Source organism: Eremomyces bilateralis (assembly GCF_010015585.1).
Source record: "Eremomyces bilateralis CBS 781.70 unplaced genomic scaffold P152scaffold_2, whole genome shotgun sequence".
Classification (NCBI taxonomy): Eukaryota; Fungi; Ascomycota; class Dothideomycetes; order Eremomycetales; family Eremomycetaceae; genus Eremomyces; species Eremomyces bilateralis.
The window spans coordinates 1,557,705-1,573,103 of NW_022985068.1; the positions used below are offsets into that span (position 1 = coordinate 1,557,705).

Here is a 15,399-nt window from a genome sequence, read left to right on the forward strand (position 1 = left end):
TGCATGATTGACTGGGAGGAACTGGGGATTGCTCACTCCGCATCTTGGTTGGGTGGATTGTAGACGACTGCATTAACTATAGGTACGGTATAAACCGGATATCACGATAGGATACCCTGAGAGTAAATATACGTTGGTATGACGCAAACCCGAATAATGGTCGGATGGTGGTAAATGGGAATTGATGGAATTGAAGCGGGTCTGAGCTCCAAGTAAAATTGTCGCTTAGGGCCGAATTGGCACACACAACCAACTGGCCACAGAACTGACACACACAACACCCGAACCACCTCGCTCCTTCCTCTCCTCCCTCTAGCGACTTCCAACTTTCCTACCCATCGCCCGTCGATCCTACTTCTTCATCACCACCCCCCGATCCAACCATCCCCCTCCCCCAATCCATCCACCATCCCATTTCCCAAAAGCTCTCATCAGCAGAGCTTTCCCTTCCCGCATCCCGCCCTCCCTCACATCATCGGGGAGCGCCAACCGTCCCGCTTCTTTTCGTGAGAGCTCGCGAGTTCCTGGACGCACGCGTTGTCGTCCGTGGAGCAATTGGCTCTTACGTTCCCGAGGTCCGCACGCCTCCCAGTCTGAGAGTCACCCGGTGAGAAAGCGCGATTCGCGCGCAATAGAGGTCTTTCATCATGTCGGGCATTGCTTCCAAGGTATGTGGTTTTTGAGAGTATGCGTGCGGTGGATGGGTGCGGATGGAGCGGGTTGAAAAGCTGCAGGGCTTTCGATTCCTTCCATCCATCCATGGCGGCTTTGCACGGATGAATTTGAAGATTCAATGGCTAATTCATCGTTCGCGGATTATAGAACCTCTACGATCTACTCGGTACGTGTTTTTAAACAGTCTCATCGGTGAATGAGGAGTGTGGTTCATCCGCCAGATTTCCCTGGCACGAATTGGACCACGACCATCAATCCGGTCCTAATCATCTCAGAAAAGAATCGTAGCTCATCAATGTTCTTCTCTCAACAGGCAACGATATCGAGGCCGACCCTTCGCTTCCTCCCCCAAAGCCTGTCGAGCCCGTCGACCGCACCCTTCCGCGCACCGGCAAGCGAAACGCCACCGGAGAGGCCCCTGTTGCCGCTATCCCGGCTGGAGGTGTCCGCGGTGGTCGATCCCGCCAGGAAGCTTCAGGTAATGATGGAGGTTCGTACATATCGTTTAGTCCCAGATGATGGCAAAAGAGTCATAGCTAATATAGGATGACAGCGTTCCGAGACCGCAACGCCGGCCATGGCAGCAATGTGACCCGCAACCGGGAGTACACTGGAGCAGGTATGGCTACTTGAGCGCAAGATGTATGATTATGACTAACGATTAGAAGAGGGTGAGCGTGGTGGATACCGTGGTCGTGGCCGTGGTGGCCGTGGTCGTGGAGAGGGTGGACGACGTGGAGGCTTTGACCGCCATAGCCGCACCGGCGTCGCGTAAGCCTTCCCTTTCTCCCAACGCATGTGACTTTGCTAACCCACCTCAGCGATCATGACAAGCAACTCGCTCACGGCTGGGGCGCTAAGACCGGCGAAGGCGAATTCGCTGACGAGAGAGCCGGCGACGCCATCGCCAAGGCCGACGAGAAGGCGGCGGCCGGCTCCGTCCCCGCGGGTGCCGATTCCGGCTTCGACGACGCCGCTCCCGTCGGCGGCGACATGCTGACCGAGGCTGCCGAGCCCGAACCGGAGCTCCCGGCGGGCAAGTCTTATGAGGAATACCTCGCCGACCTCGCCGAGAAGAAGCTGAACCTCGGCGGCGGCTCCCTCGACGTGCGCAAGGCGAACGAGGGCACCAAGACCAAGTTCCCCGAGGGCAAGGCGCTTACCCGCGAGGAGAGCGAGGACTACTTCATCGGCGCCGAGGGCAAGGCGCGGAAGGTCAAGGAACGAAAGGAGAAGACCTTCGTCGCGCTCGACGATGCCCGTCTGCGTGAGGAGCCGCGCGAGAACGCCCGTGGCGGCCGCGGTGGCCGTGGCGGACGCGGTGGTGATCGCGGCGACCGCGGCGACCGTGGTGACCGCCCAGACCGTGGTGATCGCCCGGATCGTGGCGACCGCTCCGAGTTCCGTGGACGCGGCCGTCCCCGAGGCGAATTCCGTGGCCGTGGAGAAGGGCGTGGACGCGGTGGCCGTGGCGGTGCTGCGGTCAACGTCAACGACCAACGCGCGTTCCCCTCGTTGGGCGCGTAAAAAAGGACGATTTTCATACCTGTCCTAGACCGCGGTGTATTCAGTAGGAAAGCGAGCTTCGGTTCCGTGTTGCACCTTCTGAGCATCCATGGCGGGTTTTAACCATCAGAGTTTCATTCGAGAGAAAACGGAAAGAAGGGATCGTTTCATTGCCGAGAAAAAGTCAGATCACTGGGAATCCGGTTGAAGGGCTATTGTCAGTGTATGCTCTAGCCTTTGCCAATGCAGTAATTTTGCCATCAAAAACTTCATTTAGTCGATTCCGTTGGTGTTGGCAATAATCACTGCCATGTCGCCTTTATGCTGTGTCCTAGAGTCTACCCCGTACTGAATCATCCTCCCTCACTTTAGATGCGAAACCAGACCTTTGATATTCCCCTCCCCCCTCTCCGTCAACCATACCCCAAAATACCTCCCCAACGCCTCCCCCCTCTCCTCCTCACTCCCCAGCTTCACCTCCCGCACCACCATCCCCCTCACCTTCACCTTCACCACACCTCCCATCAACGTCACCTGTCCCACTAACCCCCCGTACCTCTCCACCACCTCCCCGTCCGCCTCCCTCTTAACAACCCCCCACTCCACCAACTCCTCCCACCCCGCAAACCGCGCCCCTACCACCGTCCGCGTAAACAAACTCCTTACCCCCTCCATCGTCCCCACATTCATCACCTCATAATCCTCCCTCGTGAACTCCACCTCCGTAAACGCGTACCCGGGCGTCCACTTCGTCCCCTCCACCTCCTGTCCCTCTCCGTCAACCCCGTAGTTCCTACTATGCTCATACACCCAAAACCGCGGCGTCGGGTCTGCGCCGCCCGGGAGCGCGCTCCGGGTGAGTTTCATGGTGGAGGTAGGGTGCCAGCCGCGGGTGATGAGGGAGGGGATGAGGGGGAGGGGCTGGGTGGGGGTGTCGGCACCAAAGCCGACGTCGACGGCGTAGGGGTGGGGGTGGTTGGGGATGGTGACGAGGCTGAGTTGGTGGTTGCTAGATAGTTGGCCAGGGGATCAAAGTCTAGAGACGGGTGACGGCAGACGGAGCGACTTACTACCCAAGAAACCCTTCCCCGCCTCCCCCCGTCGCGAGCGACACCTTCGCGCCGACGCTGACGACGTGATACCCTAACCCGCGCAACACGGCCGCGAAGAACGCGTTCACCTCCATGCAGTAGCCGCCGCGTCGGCGAGTGACAATCTTCTCGTACAGGTCAGTCGGGTCGAGGGAGAGGCGGCGGTGGGGGGTGTAGTGCAGGTCGAAGTTCTCGAAGGGGACATGGAGAAGGTGGGCGGTGAGGAGGGTGGTCAGAGCAGGGAGGGAGGGGTGCTGGGGGGCGGAGGGGGAGGGGTGGGGGAGGTTGAGGATGGTGGTGAGGTAGGGGTGGAGTTGGGAGGGGGTATAGACGGTCATAGTGAGGTTGGTTGAACGTTGACTGAGCTTGCTTTGGCGATAATTCTGAAGATTGTAGAAGGGGAGAAGAGTAGTGACTTTGTTGCTAACTTTCTGTTGATGGGAAAGAAAGAGTAGAATGGCTTAGATAGAGATATATCCACACTAATGATGATGAATTTCGTATATATCGAGATTTACCCTCGCAGAAGACGATAAATCAAGGAGACCCTGTTTCTAGTTCTTTTCAAAACCAGCAGCTCGTCAATTACTTCCCTTCGTCTTGGAAATCTTAATAATTTGTTTGCCGAGCGCCTCTATCGCGATTTATTTGAGCACTTCGCCAAGAATACTGTTAGTTCTTGCATCTGCGGTGTCTTCATACTCCGGCAATAGTTGTCGGGATTGATATGCGAGCTCTCTGCCGAATATGACATAGCTGCATACTCTTCGTATCGACATGAGCGAACATTTCTCGGACATGTTCCTTCTCCTATTTGACGTAGAATTTGTTCGGAATTCGGGGTTCTGATGTTGTATGTTGAATACCGCATTAATGCTGCACTTTCAGAACCCAGAAGGCCTACTTTCCCACTACCCACAATCCGGGTTGATAAGTAGGTACATATTTAGAATCATGAAGGATCGTCTCGCAGATCCTCTAGGAGACTAGGACCTTATGACGTGTCAGGTATAAGCACGATTTGGATCGGCCGGAAAGGTGTAGTTCTTGAGCTTTTGAGATATTACAAATATCCGACCTGCCATGAAGCGTTTCAATATTGCCTGCCGTCATAAGCCCCCGTCTTCATCTGTCCAATCGTTTCTATATCAATATCGACTGATCATATCTGTATCAGAGCAGGTTGAACCGTCTCTATCCAAGTTGAACGACAATGGCCTCGCCACATCCCATGCCCCTTCCCTATCGCATAGCCTTTAACTGGATCGAGCCATTCGTAGCCACGTCTGGCGCCCTCCAAGCCTACTTCGCCCCCCATTCCCTCCAACAAATCGAAACCCCAAGCATTCCATACCACCCCCGCCTCCAACCCCTCTTCACCCAACGCACCGGCCTCTGGCTCCTCCTCGCCTTCAACGACGCCGTCACCCTCCGCGCGACGCGCGACGTGCGCATCTGGCGCCTCGTCCTTGCCGCAGGGCTGTTTTCAGACATCTTCTACACGCTGAGCATCCTGGAGGAGCGGGGCGCGGCGCGGTTCTGGAACCCGGCGGCGTGGGATGTGAATGATTGGACGTGTTTGGCGCTGACGATTCCGGCGATGGTGGTGAAGCTAGCGTGCGTTGCTGGAGTGGGGTTGAAGACATCTAAGCCATCGATGAAGGATTCCTAAGAGGTGGGACTGGTGGTGAACCACTAGTAATTTGAGGGCAGTTGGGGGGGCGAGACTGGGAGCGGCATTGGAATTATGAGGACTCGGATTTGAACGACCGTAACTGGAAGTCCCATTTCGTGTATTTCTAGGAACAGAACTCATTCTCCCTAACCCTCACCTCGGATTTGCTAAGAGACCGCTCGTAGTCTCTGGGCGCCAATTGAAACCGTTAATAGAGGATTCCGTGCTAAGCGCTGGTGGAAGGGTTAGGCGCTGCAGGGGGATAGGCTATGAAAGAAGGAAAGGTATTTAGTATTATTGTTCATCAGCACTTCAGATCCAAGTAGGTCTGTGGAGCAATTCTGTAGCTCGCGTCTCGATGGACGTCTAGGTATGGACACGAGGCTAGGGATCTTCCCACGCGAGAGATCGATGCTGCACGAAACGGTTCAACACAGCATGGCGGTAGCGATGGACCCAACGGGTGCCTACAGGATAGTGGTACAACATGGAGACTAAGAGAAGCACAGTATACTACTCGCATATTCTAGAGGTTTGAGTTATACCGAATGCGATGCAATCAAGGACGAGACAGCACGTAAAGACACAGCAAGTAATACGTTTTGTCGGTCCCCTTATATTGATAATTACACCAAACCACTTCCACCATTATCTACAATTGCAACTCCACAGCAGCTATCGACAGTGATGTCTCCAGCCACCGTGACCCTCTTTGCCAGGTATCAGAAAATAGCAAACGCCCATGTGCCGAAGTCGACGGCCCCTCATGAATGTAACTGACTTTAGCGCCCCGTGCTGGTCATGAAGAATATGCTAGACGCTTGAATACGCTGCCCAGAACATATTTACAGGAAGAAGGCAGCGAAAGCACCAACACCAGCAACGAAAGCACCGCCGGTGACAGAGTTAGCGGCACCAGTGAACTTAGGCGGGCTGGTCGGCTTGGGGGGAGCGCCTAGTGATTCCGTTAGCTTTAAATCAATAGTTAGTGGAATTGGTAACTTACCGGAGCCGGTCGGGTAGACGGGCTTGGACGGGCCAGTGGGGTAGTAGCCGGTGCCGGTGCCTGAAGGAGTAGGCTTGGTGGGCTTTCCGGGGACGCCGGGCTTGGTCTCGCAGGGAGCAGTCACGGTGACGGTGACAGTGACGGGAGGGGCCTGCTCAGGGCTGGAAGGCTTGCTGGGCTTCTCCGGGCTGGAGGGCTGGCTTGGCTTGGGGGGAGCCTCAGAGCCTGACTGTTGGGGAGGAGCTGTGGTTTCGTTAGCAGGACTTCCGGTGGTGCTAATGGCGATGACGGAAATGATAGGTTTGTCGGCTAGACGGTCGGTGACCTCTAGGTGGTAGCCGGTGATAGAGCGGAGGGTTCAGGCGGTGTAGTTGCCCGGAGGCTTGATGGGAGCGAGCTTACGAGTGGCGGCAGGGCAGTCAGGAGTCTGTTTGCTTGTCAGTGGAATGTTCTACGCAATCCGATTCTCATAAAACGTACATCCGGAGGGCACGAAGTGATGGTGGCAACGGCAGTCGAGGTGACAGTTGAGCCAGCCGGGGGGGCAACACCACCCGCGACGGCGGCACCAATGAGGAGAGCGGAAACAAGAGCGAAACGCATTTTGTCTGAGGTATGATATGGATCCGGTAAAGGAATCGAAAAATTAAGTAAAGAGAGTGAGGTTGAGGTAGTTCGTTGGTAGTTTCTCAAAGAATGGACGACCGAAGTCAAAGAGTAGTCAAAAGCTGGTGCTGATGAAGATTGATGATGCTGGAGGTGAGGAAGGAAAGAGACGGATGGAAGATTTGGGGATTCTGTTTGCTCTTATTTACTGCACCCGGGAAATTACTGACAGGTGAATGGATGATCCTGCAGCATGGACATCATGGGAACAGACCAACCAGTGGAGAGGATGAGCACAGATGTGCGGCTTAGGTGCAGGATGTGGCCCATGGGCTGCTCGTTGCGGTTGATAAAGGGGCGTGGCGCTCAATGGCGTACACGCTAACGCAGGAACAGGCAAAGTGCTGCCAAATGTCATCTTCATCCCCTGGAAAAGAAGGGGAAAGCCGCCAAAGCGGTCACGACGGCAATAGCGGAGCACAGCAGTTCGGCGGCCAGCGGCGCCATCGTAGTAGAAGATCGTTGACCGAATCGAGTGGATTTCCCCGTAGAATAGGAGCCGCTATCAGTATCCAGTAGAATGGCCCCAGCACTGACGGAAGGGGGAAGTATCGGATATCAAAGGCTCTGTGCACGTCGATAACAGAACGGTTGGGAATGACTGGATGGCTTACCACTGCGAGTAATTTCGCCTGGTGATACGGCCATACGGGGTTGTTGGGCGACGGGCGTTGGCCCAGGTGAAGGGCGGGTTGAGGATCGACCAATAACGGCTACGGCTATTGATTTCCCGGACCCTCAATATCGGAGGTGGTCATGCCCATGATTCCTATCGCTAGGGCATGGGGGTCTGGAGTCTGGACCCAATAATGCCGGGTGTGCTTTACTGCTCACATTCTGCCTTCAGATCAGCGAAAAGATCCCTAAGTCGGTAGGTAATGGGCAGGAGGAACAAGCAGGAAGCGAAGTTCGAGGGATGTTGAGTCGACAGGGGAAAGGAGATCAAGGCCCAGATCCGGTTAAGCGTCAGGGGAGTTGGTGGAGCGGATGGGGTGCCACAGCAAAACGAAATATGCCTTTCTTTGAATCCTTGCTTCCTATTGTTTCAAAACTTAGACAATCTGGCTGGGATCTTTTAGTCTTAGATGCTGGCGCTCAAATGCTCATCCAACTTCCAAGGGTTTCAACAGAAGTCCTGGCAGGCGCCGCAACAGCGCCGGTGGCTGGGCGAGTGGAGCCTCTGGGGTTATCCATTTGGAAAGGAGCAGAGGGCTTGTCTCCGATGGGGGCGATGATGCACGAATGATTCTGCTGCCAGGTCAAACTGAATGACAGTATGACAATGCGCAACCTTGAGAGTTGAGACGGGATTGATGGAGGTTACTCTAACCAGCTGCTTGATGATTCGTTCCTTTATCGGCCATCATCTCGGTTGATTGAATTTTTGTACCGAGATATGATTGGTGTCAGGGATCTTGAAGACCGCTGCTCCCAGGGCTTGCAAAAGAATCCGCCAAGATGACTGAGTGTTCCATGAGCTTCATGGTCATGGCGTCCTGTCTATTGTGATAAATTAGCATCCACACCCTTCCATATTACTGACGTCTTGCGGAACAGCTTAAGCCTTTGGAGTTTCTCGGTTCTTTCATTCTTTCATATGATCTCGGACTCTTGGTGGTGGCGATTCGAGAGCACATGGTGTCAATCATGAGTGTCGACGCCGATTTAAGGGACCGGCGTCCCTTACTAAAGAATCCTCTGGCGTTTCCACTTCGACCATCTGCCGGGGTCGCTTTCCAAAGGGTTGTTGACTTCCATGTTTATTTCTCAACTCAGATGAAGATGTCGTCATCCGATCAACTCGCGTGAAAGATCTTCTCGTTGAAGCCGTTGAAGCCGGGAATGTGGATGGCGCACTTCCAGAAGAGTCTCCGTGTGTCCGATTTGGACTCTCATCACATGGAAGTGGGACAGGTGGAGTCCTTGATCGTGATCTGATTTTCATCTGAATCCGAACGAGCCAACAATCCCCCACATTATTTAGTTGAATAATGATCATCCAGAATGGCAACGGTATGGAAAGTCCGCAGTTCAAGTTGCATGCATCTGGTATCGTGAATGTCGCTCGGTCACGTGCCATCATCATGTCTGGTTTGGGAAGGCACGGAATTGGTTTCAAACTTCATGCTGTATAGCAGAGGGACCATCCGATATCAGTACCAATACCATTCGATTATAGCTTCTACCCGACGACTCGGCCTATCTATGGAGTACGGACAATCAATGCGGCCTCTAACGCGCCTGCATGACCTGCAGTCAAGTCACCAAACTCATCTTACTTTCCAGTCGAAGCAATTCAATCCCACAGCCGACCTAAACCGTTATTGCAGCGCAAAACAGGAGTGAGATATCGACCATTATTGGTAACTTGTTTTCCTGGTCGGTGATTTCGAACAGTCCATATCATCTCCGGTTCCGCCAGCGGTGGTGTTTCCAGAGTTTGGGATAACCAACTGTTTCCTGATATTCTCTACTCACTCTCAGTCAATTTAGCTGTTCTGTATGGTTTCGGCGCTGTTTCATCAACCGGATCACCGGTTTTATGCTTCATCTACGGCAGGGTTCTCATCAAGTTCACGTTGTCTTCATCTCAGAAAGCAATATCGACGTCTACCACGATGCGATTCTCCTTGACCGGTCTACGCGCGCGATCAAGCAACCATATTAGATGTGTTGAATACGAGTACATTTGTACGTACCAAGTCTGGGTTGCGTTCTGCACCATTGTGCTTGTGTGAGCCATCTTGACGTATCGGTCGGATCAACTTATAAGCTGCAGAACGGTGTCAACAGCTGCCTGCCACAGTTTTCCCATTGCAGAGCGACCCTAGCCGCTCAAATGGCTTCACCAACAGCATATTTGACAATTGAAAATGTTGTTGAAGCCAAGACGACATATCTTCTTATTCTAGTCCATAGACTCCTAGAACGACGACGAACATGAACTCTTCCAACCTATCCGATATCCTGATAATATCACACGGCGAGTCTTTGGTCCATTATAGGATTGCGGTGCTTTAGTAGGTGCCTTGGACGCGACTTTCAACGACGAGGCCGAAATACCACATCCTCATTATATGCGTTGTTTCTATACGCTTACCGCGATCACTCCAGTCCAACCGAAGGGAGAAGCCTCGTTTGGAAACATTATCGACTGCAACACACCCAACGTGACTGTTGTACTGTGTGTAGATCCCTCAACTGGAATGGAAGACACCACGGATCTCTCGACAGAAGAGCTTCCTAGGTGAGTACCCAGGTTCGGGGAACCCAGCTCTTGTTAAGCACTCAGCCAATGACTGCACTATCAAGCTGTGAGAGACCACATTTTTGGGTTCGCCCTGGAGTAGCTCCTCCCTCCTTCACAGCATCTACTCTGAATGTCTCAGGGTCCGTTGTATCTTCCACTGCATCGTCGAAGAAACCAGATCCTTGATGACTATTTTTGAGGCCTGGAGGAGTTTCGTCAAGTTGCTCGACTGTACCCAATCATTTTCGGTCTCCATTATTGTGATTCGGTTGAGATTTGCCGGTCGCCTCCAACAGATCCAGGCGGCTACAGTATGCACTGGACGCATAGTGAGATATCCAATGAGCATATCAGAATAGATACGCCAGGATAATCACCAACAATAGCCAGAAGCGCCTGCAAATCCCTAGGGTGAATGGATGGGGTCCCCATTATTGGTTATTATTGTTGAAATGCATTGACTGAACCTGTGCATTCTCAATTCTGGACGGGTTGATTTTCCTGTGGCTTCGATGGCGCTTCGGCCCGCCCCACCCGAGCCAACACTGAATCAGACGTGACTGAACCAATATTGACCAATGATCATCCAGGTAGGAAGAAATCGATGGTCCTGAAACATAGGTATCCCCCAACGTGTCGAAAACTCTCGATCATTACCCTCTTTTCTCTCACGTTGCCTCTCCTAAAGTAAATCCTACTTTCATTTAATGAAGCAAGACGCGATGATTACCTATGCGACTCTCCAGCTATGCTAGTTGGAGAAGGACGTCAAGGATGAAGTATCATCACTCCTGTATAACAACAGGAAGGATCTCAGCGTCCGCCATCGCGCCCGTCCTTAACAATGAATTCTGCTGCTTCAGAATATGACAGAGCATATGCCTGGATTAACCGCCACGGTAGCGAATTGAAGCGGTTATACGACTATTTGAGTATCCGCGGCGCGAAGTGTTTGAGATAGACTTCATGTTGCCTTCATTATTGATATGCGGTACCGCACCAGCTGGGTATTTGTACAGTATCCAACCTTACCTTTCTCTGGTTCTCTGGGTCTTTTTGCGCAGTCCTTTCATATTCTCCTTAGCAACGACCATATATTTGCATAGTGGAAGCGTTGATCTATCCCCCTTTCCCCCCTTACAATGCGGCTCCTTCGCACGAAAGACCTCCGATTTGAGGAGTATTTTGGGAAGCCTACTCCGCCATACGCCATCCTTTCCCATACCTGGTACCCTGATCATGAGGAAGTCACCTATCGAGAGATGTGCGTAGGAAAAGGAACGAAAAAGCTTGGATACGACAAAGTCCGAAAGTGCGGACAGATTGCAGCCGGGAACGGCCTCAAGTACTTCTGGGTCGACACATGCTGCATTGACAAGTCCAACAATGTGGAGCTTACTGAGTCGATACGGTCGATGTTCGAATGGTACAGAAAAGCCAGAGTTTGCTACGCCTACCTTTCCGACGTGTCGGCCTTGTCGTTCCGACCCACGGTATCGTGCTTCAAGGCAATCAAGTGGTTCACGCGAGGCTGGACGCTCCAAGAGTTTCTAGCACCCGCCGATGTGCAATTTATTTCCAAAGAATGGAAGTACCTAGGGAGTAAGGCAGGGAACCTGACGAGAGTCATCGAAGAATTCACTGGGATTCCAAAAGCTGTACTGGAGGGAGTGGCACTGACTATGTTCTCTGTCGCAGAGAGAATGTCATGGGCAGTCGGGCGCAGAACCACACGTGTCGAGGATATTGCGTACTCTCTGATGGGCATCTTTGATGTAGATATTCCACCACTTTATGGAGAGAAGGGAAACGCCTTTATAAGACTACAAGAGGAGATAATGAGGCGAACTGATGATCAGTCCATATTTGCCTGGAAAGAACCTGACCCATCCTTCCCCAAGTCGCAAAGTCTTGGTCTTCTCGCACGATCACCGGACTGTTTCGCCCAGTCGAAAGGAATCCTTCCCTCGAATGAAATCCCTCCCCCGCGAAATCTTAACAGAGGCGATACAGACAGATTTTTCCTCAGCAACAAAGGCCTCGTCATAAACCTCTTTCTTGTTCGAGTACCGGGAGCTGACGAAGTTTATCGCGCATCTCTCGAATGTTGCTTCAGCAATTCAGTGAGCAGCAGCCCTAGCATCTACCTCAAGCGGCTTAAACATGCTCAGACGTATTACACTCGCATCTGTGGGGCCAAGATGGACATCTTGGGTTCTCAGGAGAAAGCAGGTGGTGCTTACGAGAGGGTGTATGTCCAGCAGTATCAAGAGCAGCCTGACGTCTGGAAACCGGAAGTTACTGACCAGATCCTATTCCGTTTTAGTCCGCACCTCTGGAAGCACACCACCCCGACTAGCGTCTCAATCAGTGTCGAACCTTCAGACGCATGGGACCCACAAACCCGAATTTTTGCATGTCCTGGAAGATTTGGAAAACAAGGAATTGTCCTGCTCAAGGAGAAGGCTGATATATACGCCGTCAACTTCGGTCTAGACAAAAGGCAGAGGCCTTGGGTTCGGATGCTGCGCTGTGGTACATCCGATTCGTCATGGGCGTCATATCAACCAGACGGTACAGAACAGACGACATCGCAGATCGTCTGCGATGAGAGAGAGCACAAAATCGTGTTCTCTGTTTCAGTCAACAGCAACATGGGTGGGGTTTGGCCAGTGCAGATGCGCTCGGAGATTAAGTATAAGGTTTGAACATAATCCATCTGGATTCTCGAGTATAGGAAATTGATGGTTGATTATCCTCGACATCCTCCTCCTGCCTATGGAAGTAGAGAGACGTGATATTGTTGATGTACATAAGTGTGGCGGCATTTCATCGCTATAGGCGACATAAGACGAAGAGAAGATGGAAATTAAGCGTTTTCGATGCCCTAGAGGTGTACTTCGAAACTAAGAATTTTGTCCACGCTGAATGGTGATTCCTATCAAAATGAATGTTAATAGAAAAGGGGTTGGTTCAGGGTGCAACTCATGCAAGACTGAATAATCTACATTCCTCCAGCTTACGTCAGTTGGGCGGTTAGCATCGGGTATCCATAGACAAAGACGAACATCCCGCAACTCCGCTGCACCGACGATGAATGGTTCTACAATACGAACAAGAAATACCGATCATTTTTAATAGACCATGATGAGCGAAGACTTCCTGTGACCTTGTAACTGGTTGATTTTAAACGCCTACACAATGCATGTTGTATCAACATTGCGAAGATCCGGCGGGCAGTTCAAGCATCGTTGGGGCATCAATGCGGCACGGGGACTTGCCAGCACTTCAGATGCGAGTTCGAAGCGACTGACCTCGCTGCTGATTGCTAATCGAGGAGAGATTGCTCTGTAAGTCAATGAGAAAACCATCGACCGGCTCTATGGAAGCTAATACTCTCCAGACGCGTCGGGAAAACCGCATCAGAGTACGGCGTCCGCACGACAACATTGTACACAAATCCAGACCGCCTCTCCCAACATGCCCTCAGCTCGCCTTTCACCGTGAACCTCGGCGAGCCATCTGCCTATCTTGACGGCGACCGCATAATCGAAGTAGCGAAGAACGAAGGATGCCAGGCAATCCACCCCGGCTACGGGTTCCTGAGCGAGAACGCAACCTTCGCTCGAAAATGTGTCGAGGCAGGGTTGACCTTCATTGGTCCGCCGTGGCAAGCCATTGAGGCGATGGGGAGCAAGAGTCGGTCGAAGGAGATCATGATCGAGGCAGGGGTGCAGTGTATACCTGGATATCATGGTAGCAATCAAGACCCGGAGTACCTAAAAGCGGAGGCACACAAGATTGGGTACCCGGTGCTGTTGAAGGCCGTCAAAGGAGGTGGCGGGAAAGGTATGAGGATTGTACAGAAGCCGGAAGAGTTCATGGACCAGTTGGCGTCTGCGAAATCGGAAGCCATGAACTCCTTCGGCGACGAGGTCATGCTTGTTGAGAAGTATATCACCACGCCTCGCCATATTGAGGTACAGGTCTTCGCGGACAAGCATGGGAACTCCGTCGCTCTTGGTGAGAGAGACTGCAGTATCCAACGGCGCCACCAGAAGATCTTGGAGGAATCACCCGCTCCGCATCTCGACGAGAGCATTCGACAAGACTTATGGGCGAAGGCGAGGGCTGCAGCTCTCGCAGTTGGCTATGAAGGAGCAGGGACAGTGGAGTTCATATTCGATAACGACACGAACGAGTTCTTCTTCATGGAGATGAACACTAGGCTACAAGTCGAGCACCCGGTTACCGAGATGGTGACTGGTCAAGATCTTGTGCGCTGGCAATTGATCGTGGCAGAAGGCGGTGAGCTACCCTTAACGCAGGCCCAGATTGAAGAGGAGATATCGAAACGTGGGCACGCGATCGAAGCGCGGATATACGCTGAAAATCCCGATATGAACTTCATCCCCGACTCGGGGAAGCTCCTCCACCTTCAGGCCCCACAACCGACTGAGAGTGTTCGGATTGACGCTGGGTTTGTCGCTGGCGACGAGATCTCTTCGCATTATGACCCAATGATCGCGAAGTTGATCGTATCTGGTACCGACCGTGAAGCCGCTCTGCAAAAGCTTCGTGCTGCGTTGGAGTCATATGAAATCGCTGGACCTGTCACCAATATCGAATTCCTCAAGCGCATGTGCGTGAGCCCGGGATTTGTCGCCGGGGACGTTGAAACTGGTTACATTCAAAAGCACCATGCCGAACTATTCGACCCACAGCCTGTTGAGCCAGAGGTCTACTCGCAAGCCGCGCTTGCTCTACTGCTGCAAGAGATTTCATCCAAGAGCGTAGGATCCATGTTTCCTCCGTCTAGACAGGTTCTAGGATTTGGATCTGGCTATCCGGCCCGCAAATTCGATCTTGTCACCACTCCTTTAGATGGCAAGAGCACTGCAACGACAACAACGGTACAAATCCATCAAACTGGGCCCACAACCTTCGACGTCACTGTTGGCGACGAGGTGTTTCCTGGGGTCCAAGCAACCATGCCATCCCCTACGTCCATCACCACTTTCTACCCCCATACACGTATTAATAGCAATGTCATTCGAACACCTCCGTCCATCGACTCCTCAACCGAAGGAGACAAGATCATGGTGTTCCAACGCGGTCGACAATATCGACTTAGCATCGCGTTGCCTTTATGGCATGCGAAAGCACTTGGCATCAAGGATGTTGCGAACAGCGTGCTCGCTCCAATGCCGTGCAAAGTATTGCGGGTCGATGTCAGGGAGGGAGACAGTGTGACGAAGGACCAAACTTTGGTGGTGATTGAATCCATGAAGATGGAGACGGTGATCAGGAGTCCTGGAGATGGTGTCGTGAAGCGGATAGTGCACCAAGCAGGGGTAAGTGGTTCCAGGCTTTTCGGGGATTTCTGCTAACGTGCGATAGGACATGTGCAAAGCAGGCACTGCGCTTGTGGAGTTTGAAGACACTGCATAATTCGTTGCGGAAAGCCTTTCCTTTCGTCACTGATGTTGGACTATTAACTTCCAACATGTAGCACACCAGGGTACCAGCT

At 52.5% G+C, this 15,399-nt stretch overlaps 6 protein-coding genes across 6 annotated transcripts; 4 read left to right on the forward strand and 2 right to left on the reverse strand.

Moving 5' to 3' along the window:
* Positions 1-360: 360 nt before the first annotated feature.
* P152DRAFT_128113 (uncharacterized protein) lies at positions 361-2,373 on the forward strand. Its single transcript, XM_033673748.1, has 6 exons — positions 361-668; positions 823-841; positions 989-1,153; positions 1,229-1,294; positions 1,344-1,446; positions 1,497-2,373. Exons 1-6 carry the CDS (start codon positions 648-650, stop codon positions 2,200-2,202), a joined length of 1,080 nt encoding a protein of 359 aa, XP_033538195.1. The 5' UTR covers positions 361-647; the 3' UTR covers positions 2,203-2,373.
* On the reverse strand, positions 2,374-3,786 carry P152DRAFT_128055 (cysteine proteinase). The gene is made up of 3 exons (XM_033673747.1): positions 3,701-3,786; positions 3,252-3,400; positions 2,374-3,190 (listed from the first exon to the last, which is right to left on the reverse strand). The coding sequence occupies exons 2-3, from the start codon at positions 3,365-3,367 to the stop codon at positions 2,545-2,547; spliced, it is 762 nt and encodes a 253-aa protein (XP_033538196.1). The 5' UTR covers positions 3,368-3,400; positions 3,701-3,786; the 3' UTR covers positions 2,374-2,544.
* A 717-nt stretch (positions 3,787-4,503) lies between these two features.
* P152DRAFT_388585 (uncharacterized protein) lies at positions 4,504-4,944 on the forward strand (the record flags this gene model as incomplete). The annotated part of the gene is made up of 1 exon (XM_033675935.1): positions 4,504-4,944. The coding sequence occupies one exon, from the start codon at positions 4,504-4,506 to the stop codon at positions 4,942-4,944; it is 441 nt and encodes a 146-aa protein (XP_033538197.1).
* Positions 4,945-5,792: 848 nt separating this feature from the next.
* Positions 5,793-6,556, reverse strand: P152DRAFT_470574 (uncharacterized protein; the record flags this gene model as incomplete). The annotated part of the gene is made up of 4 exons (XM_033680987.1): positions 5,793-5,902; positions 5,954-6,280; positions 6,356-6,380; positions 6,434-6,556. The coding sequence occupies 4 exons, from the start codon at positions 6,554-6,556 to the stop codon at positions 5,793-5,795; spliced, it is 585 nt and encodes a 194-aa protein (XP_033538198.1).
* A 4,455-nt stretch (positions 6,557-11,011) lies between these two features.
* Positions 11,012-12,827, forward strand: P152DRAFT_505150 (HET-domain-containing protein; the record flags this gene model as incomplete). The annotated part of the gene is made up of 2 exons (XM_033682422.1): positions 11,012-11,769; positions 12,607-12,827. 2 exons carry the CDS (start codon positions 11,012-11,014, stop codon positions 12,665-12,667), a joined length of 819 nt encoding a protein of 272 aa, XP_033538199.1. The 3' UTR covers positions 12,668-12,827.
* A 129-nt stretch (positions 12,828-12,956) lies between these two features.
* Positions 12,957-15,382, forward strand: P152DRAFT_428768 (uncharacterized protein). Its single transcript, XM_033677342.1, has 2 exons — positions 12,957-13,219; positions 13,273-15,382. Exons 1-2 carry the CDS (start codon positions 13,071-13,073, stop codon positions 15,257-15,259), a joined length of 2,136 nt encoding a protein of 711 aa, XP_033538200.1. The 5' UTR covers positions 12,957-13,070; the 3' UTR covers positions 15,260-15,382.
* Positions 15,383-15,399: the final 17 nt, after the last annotated feature.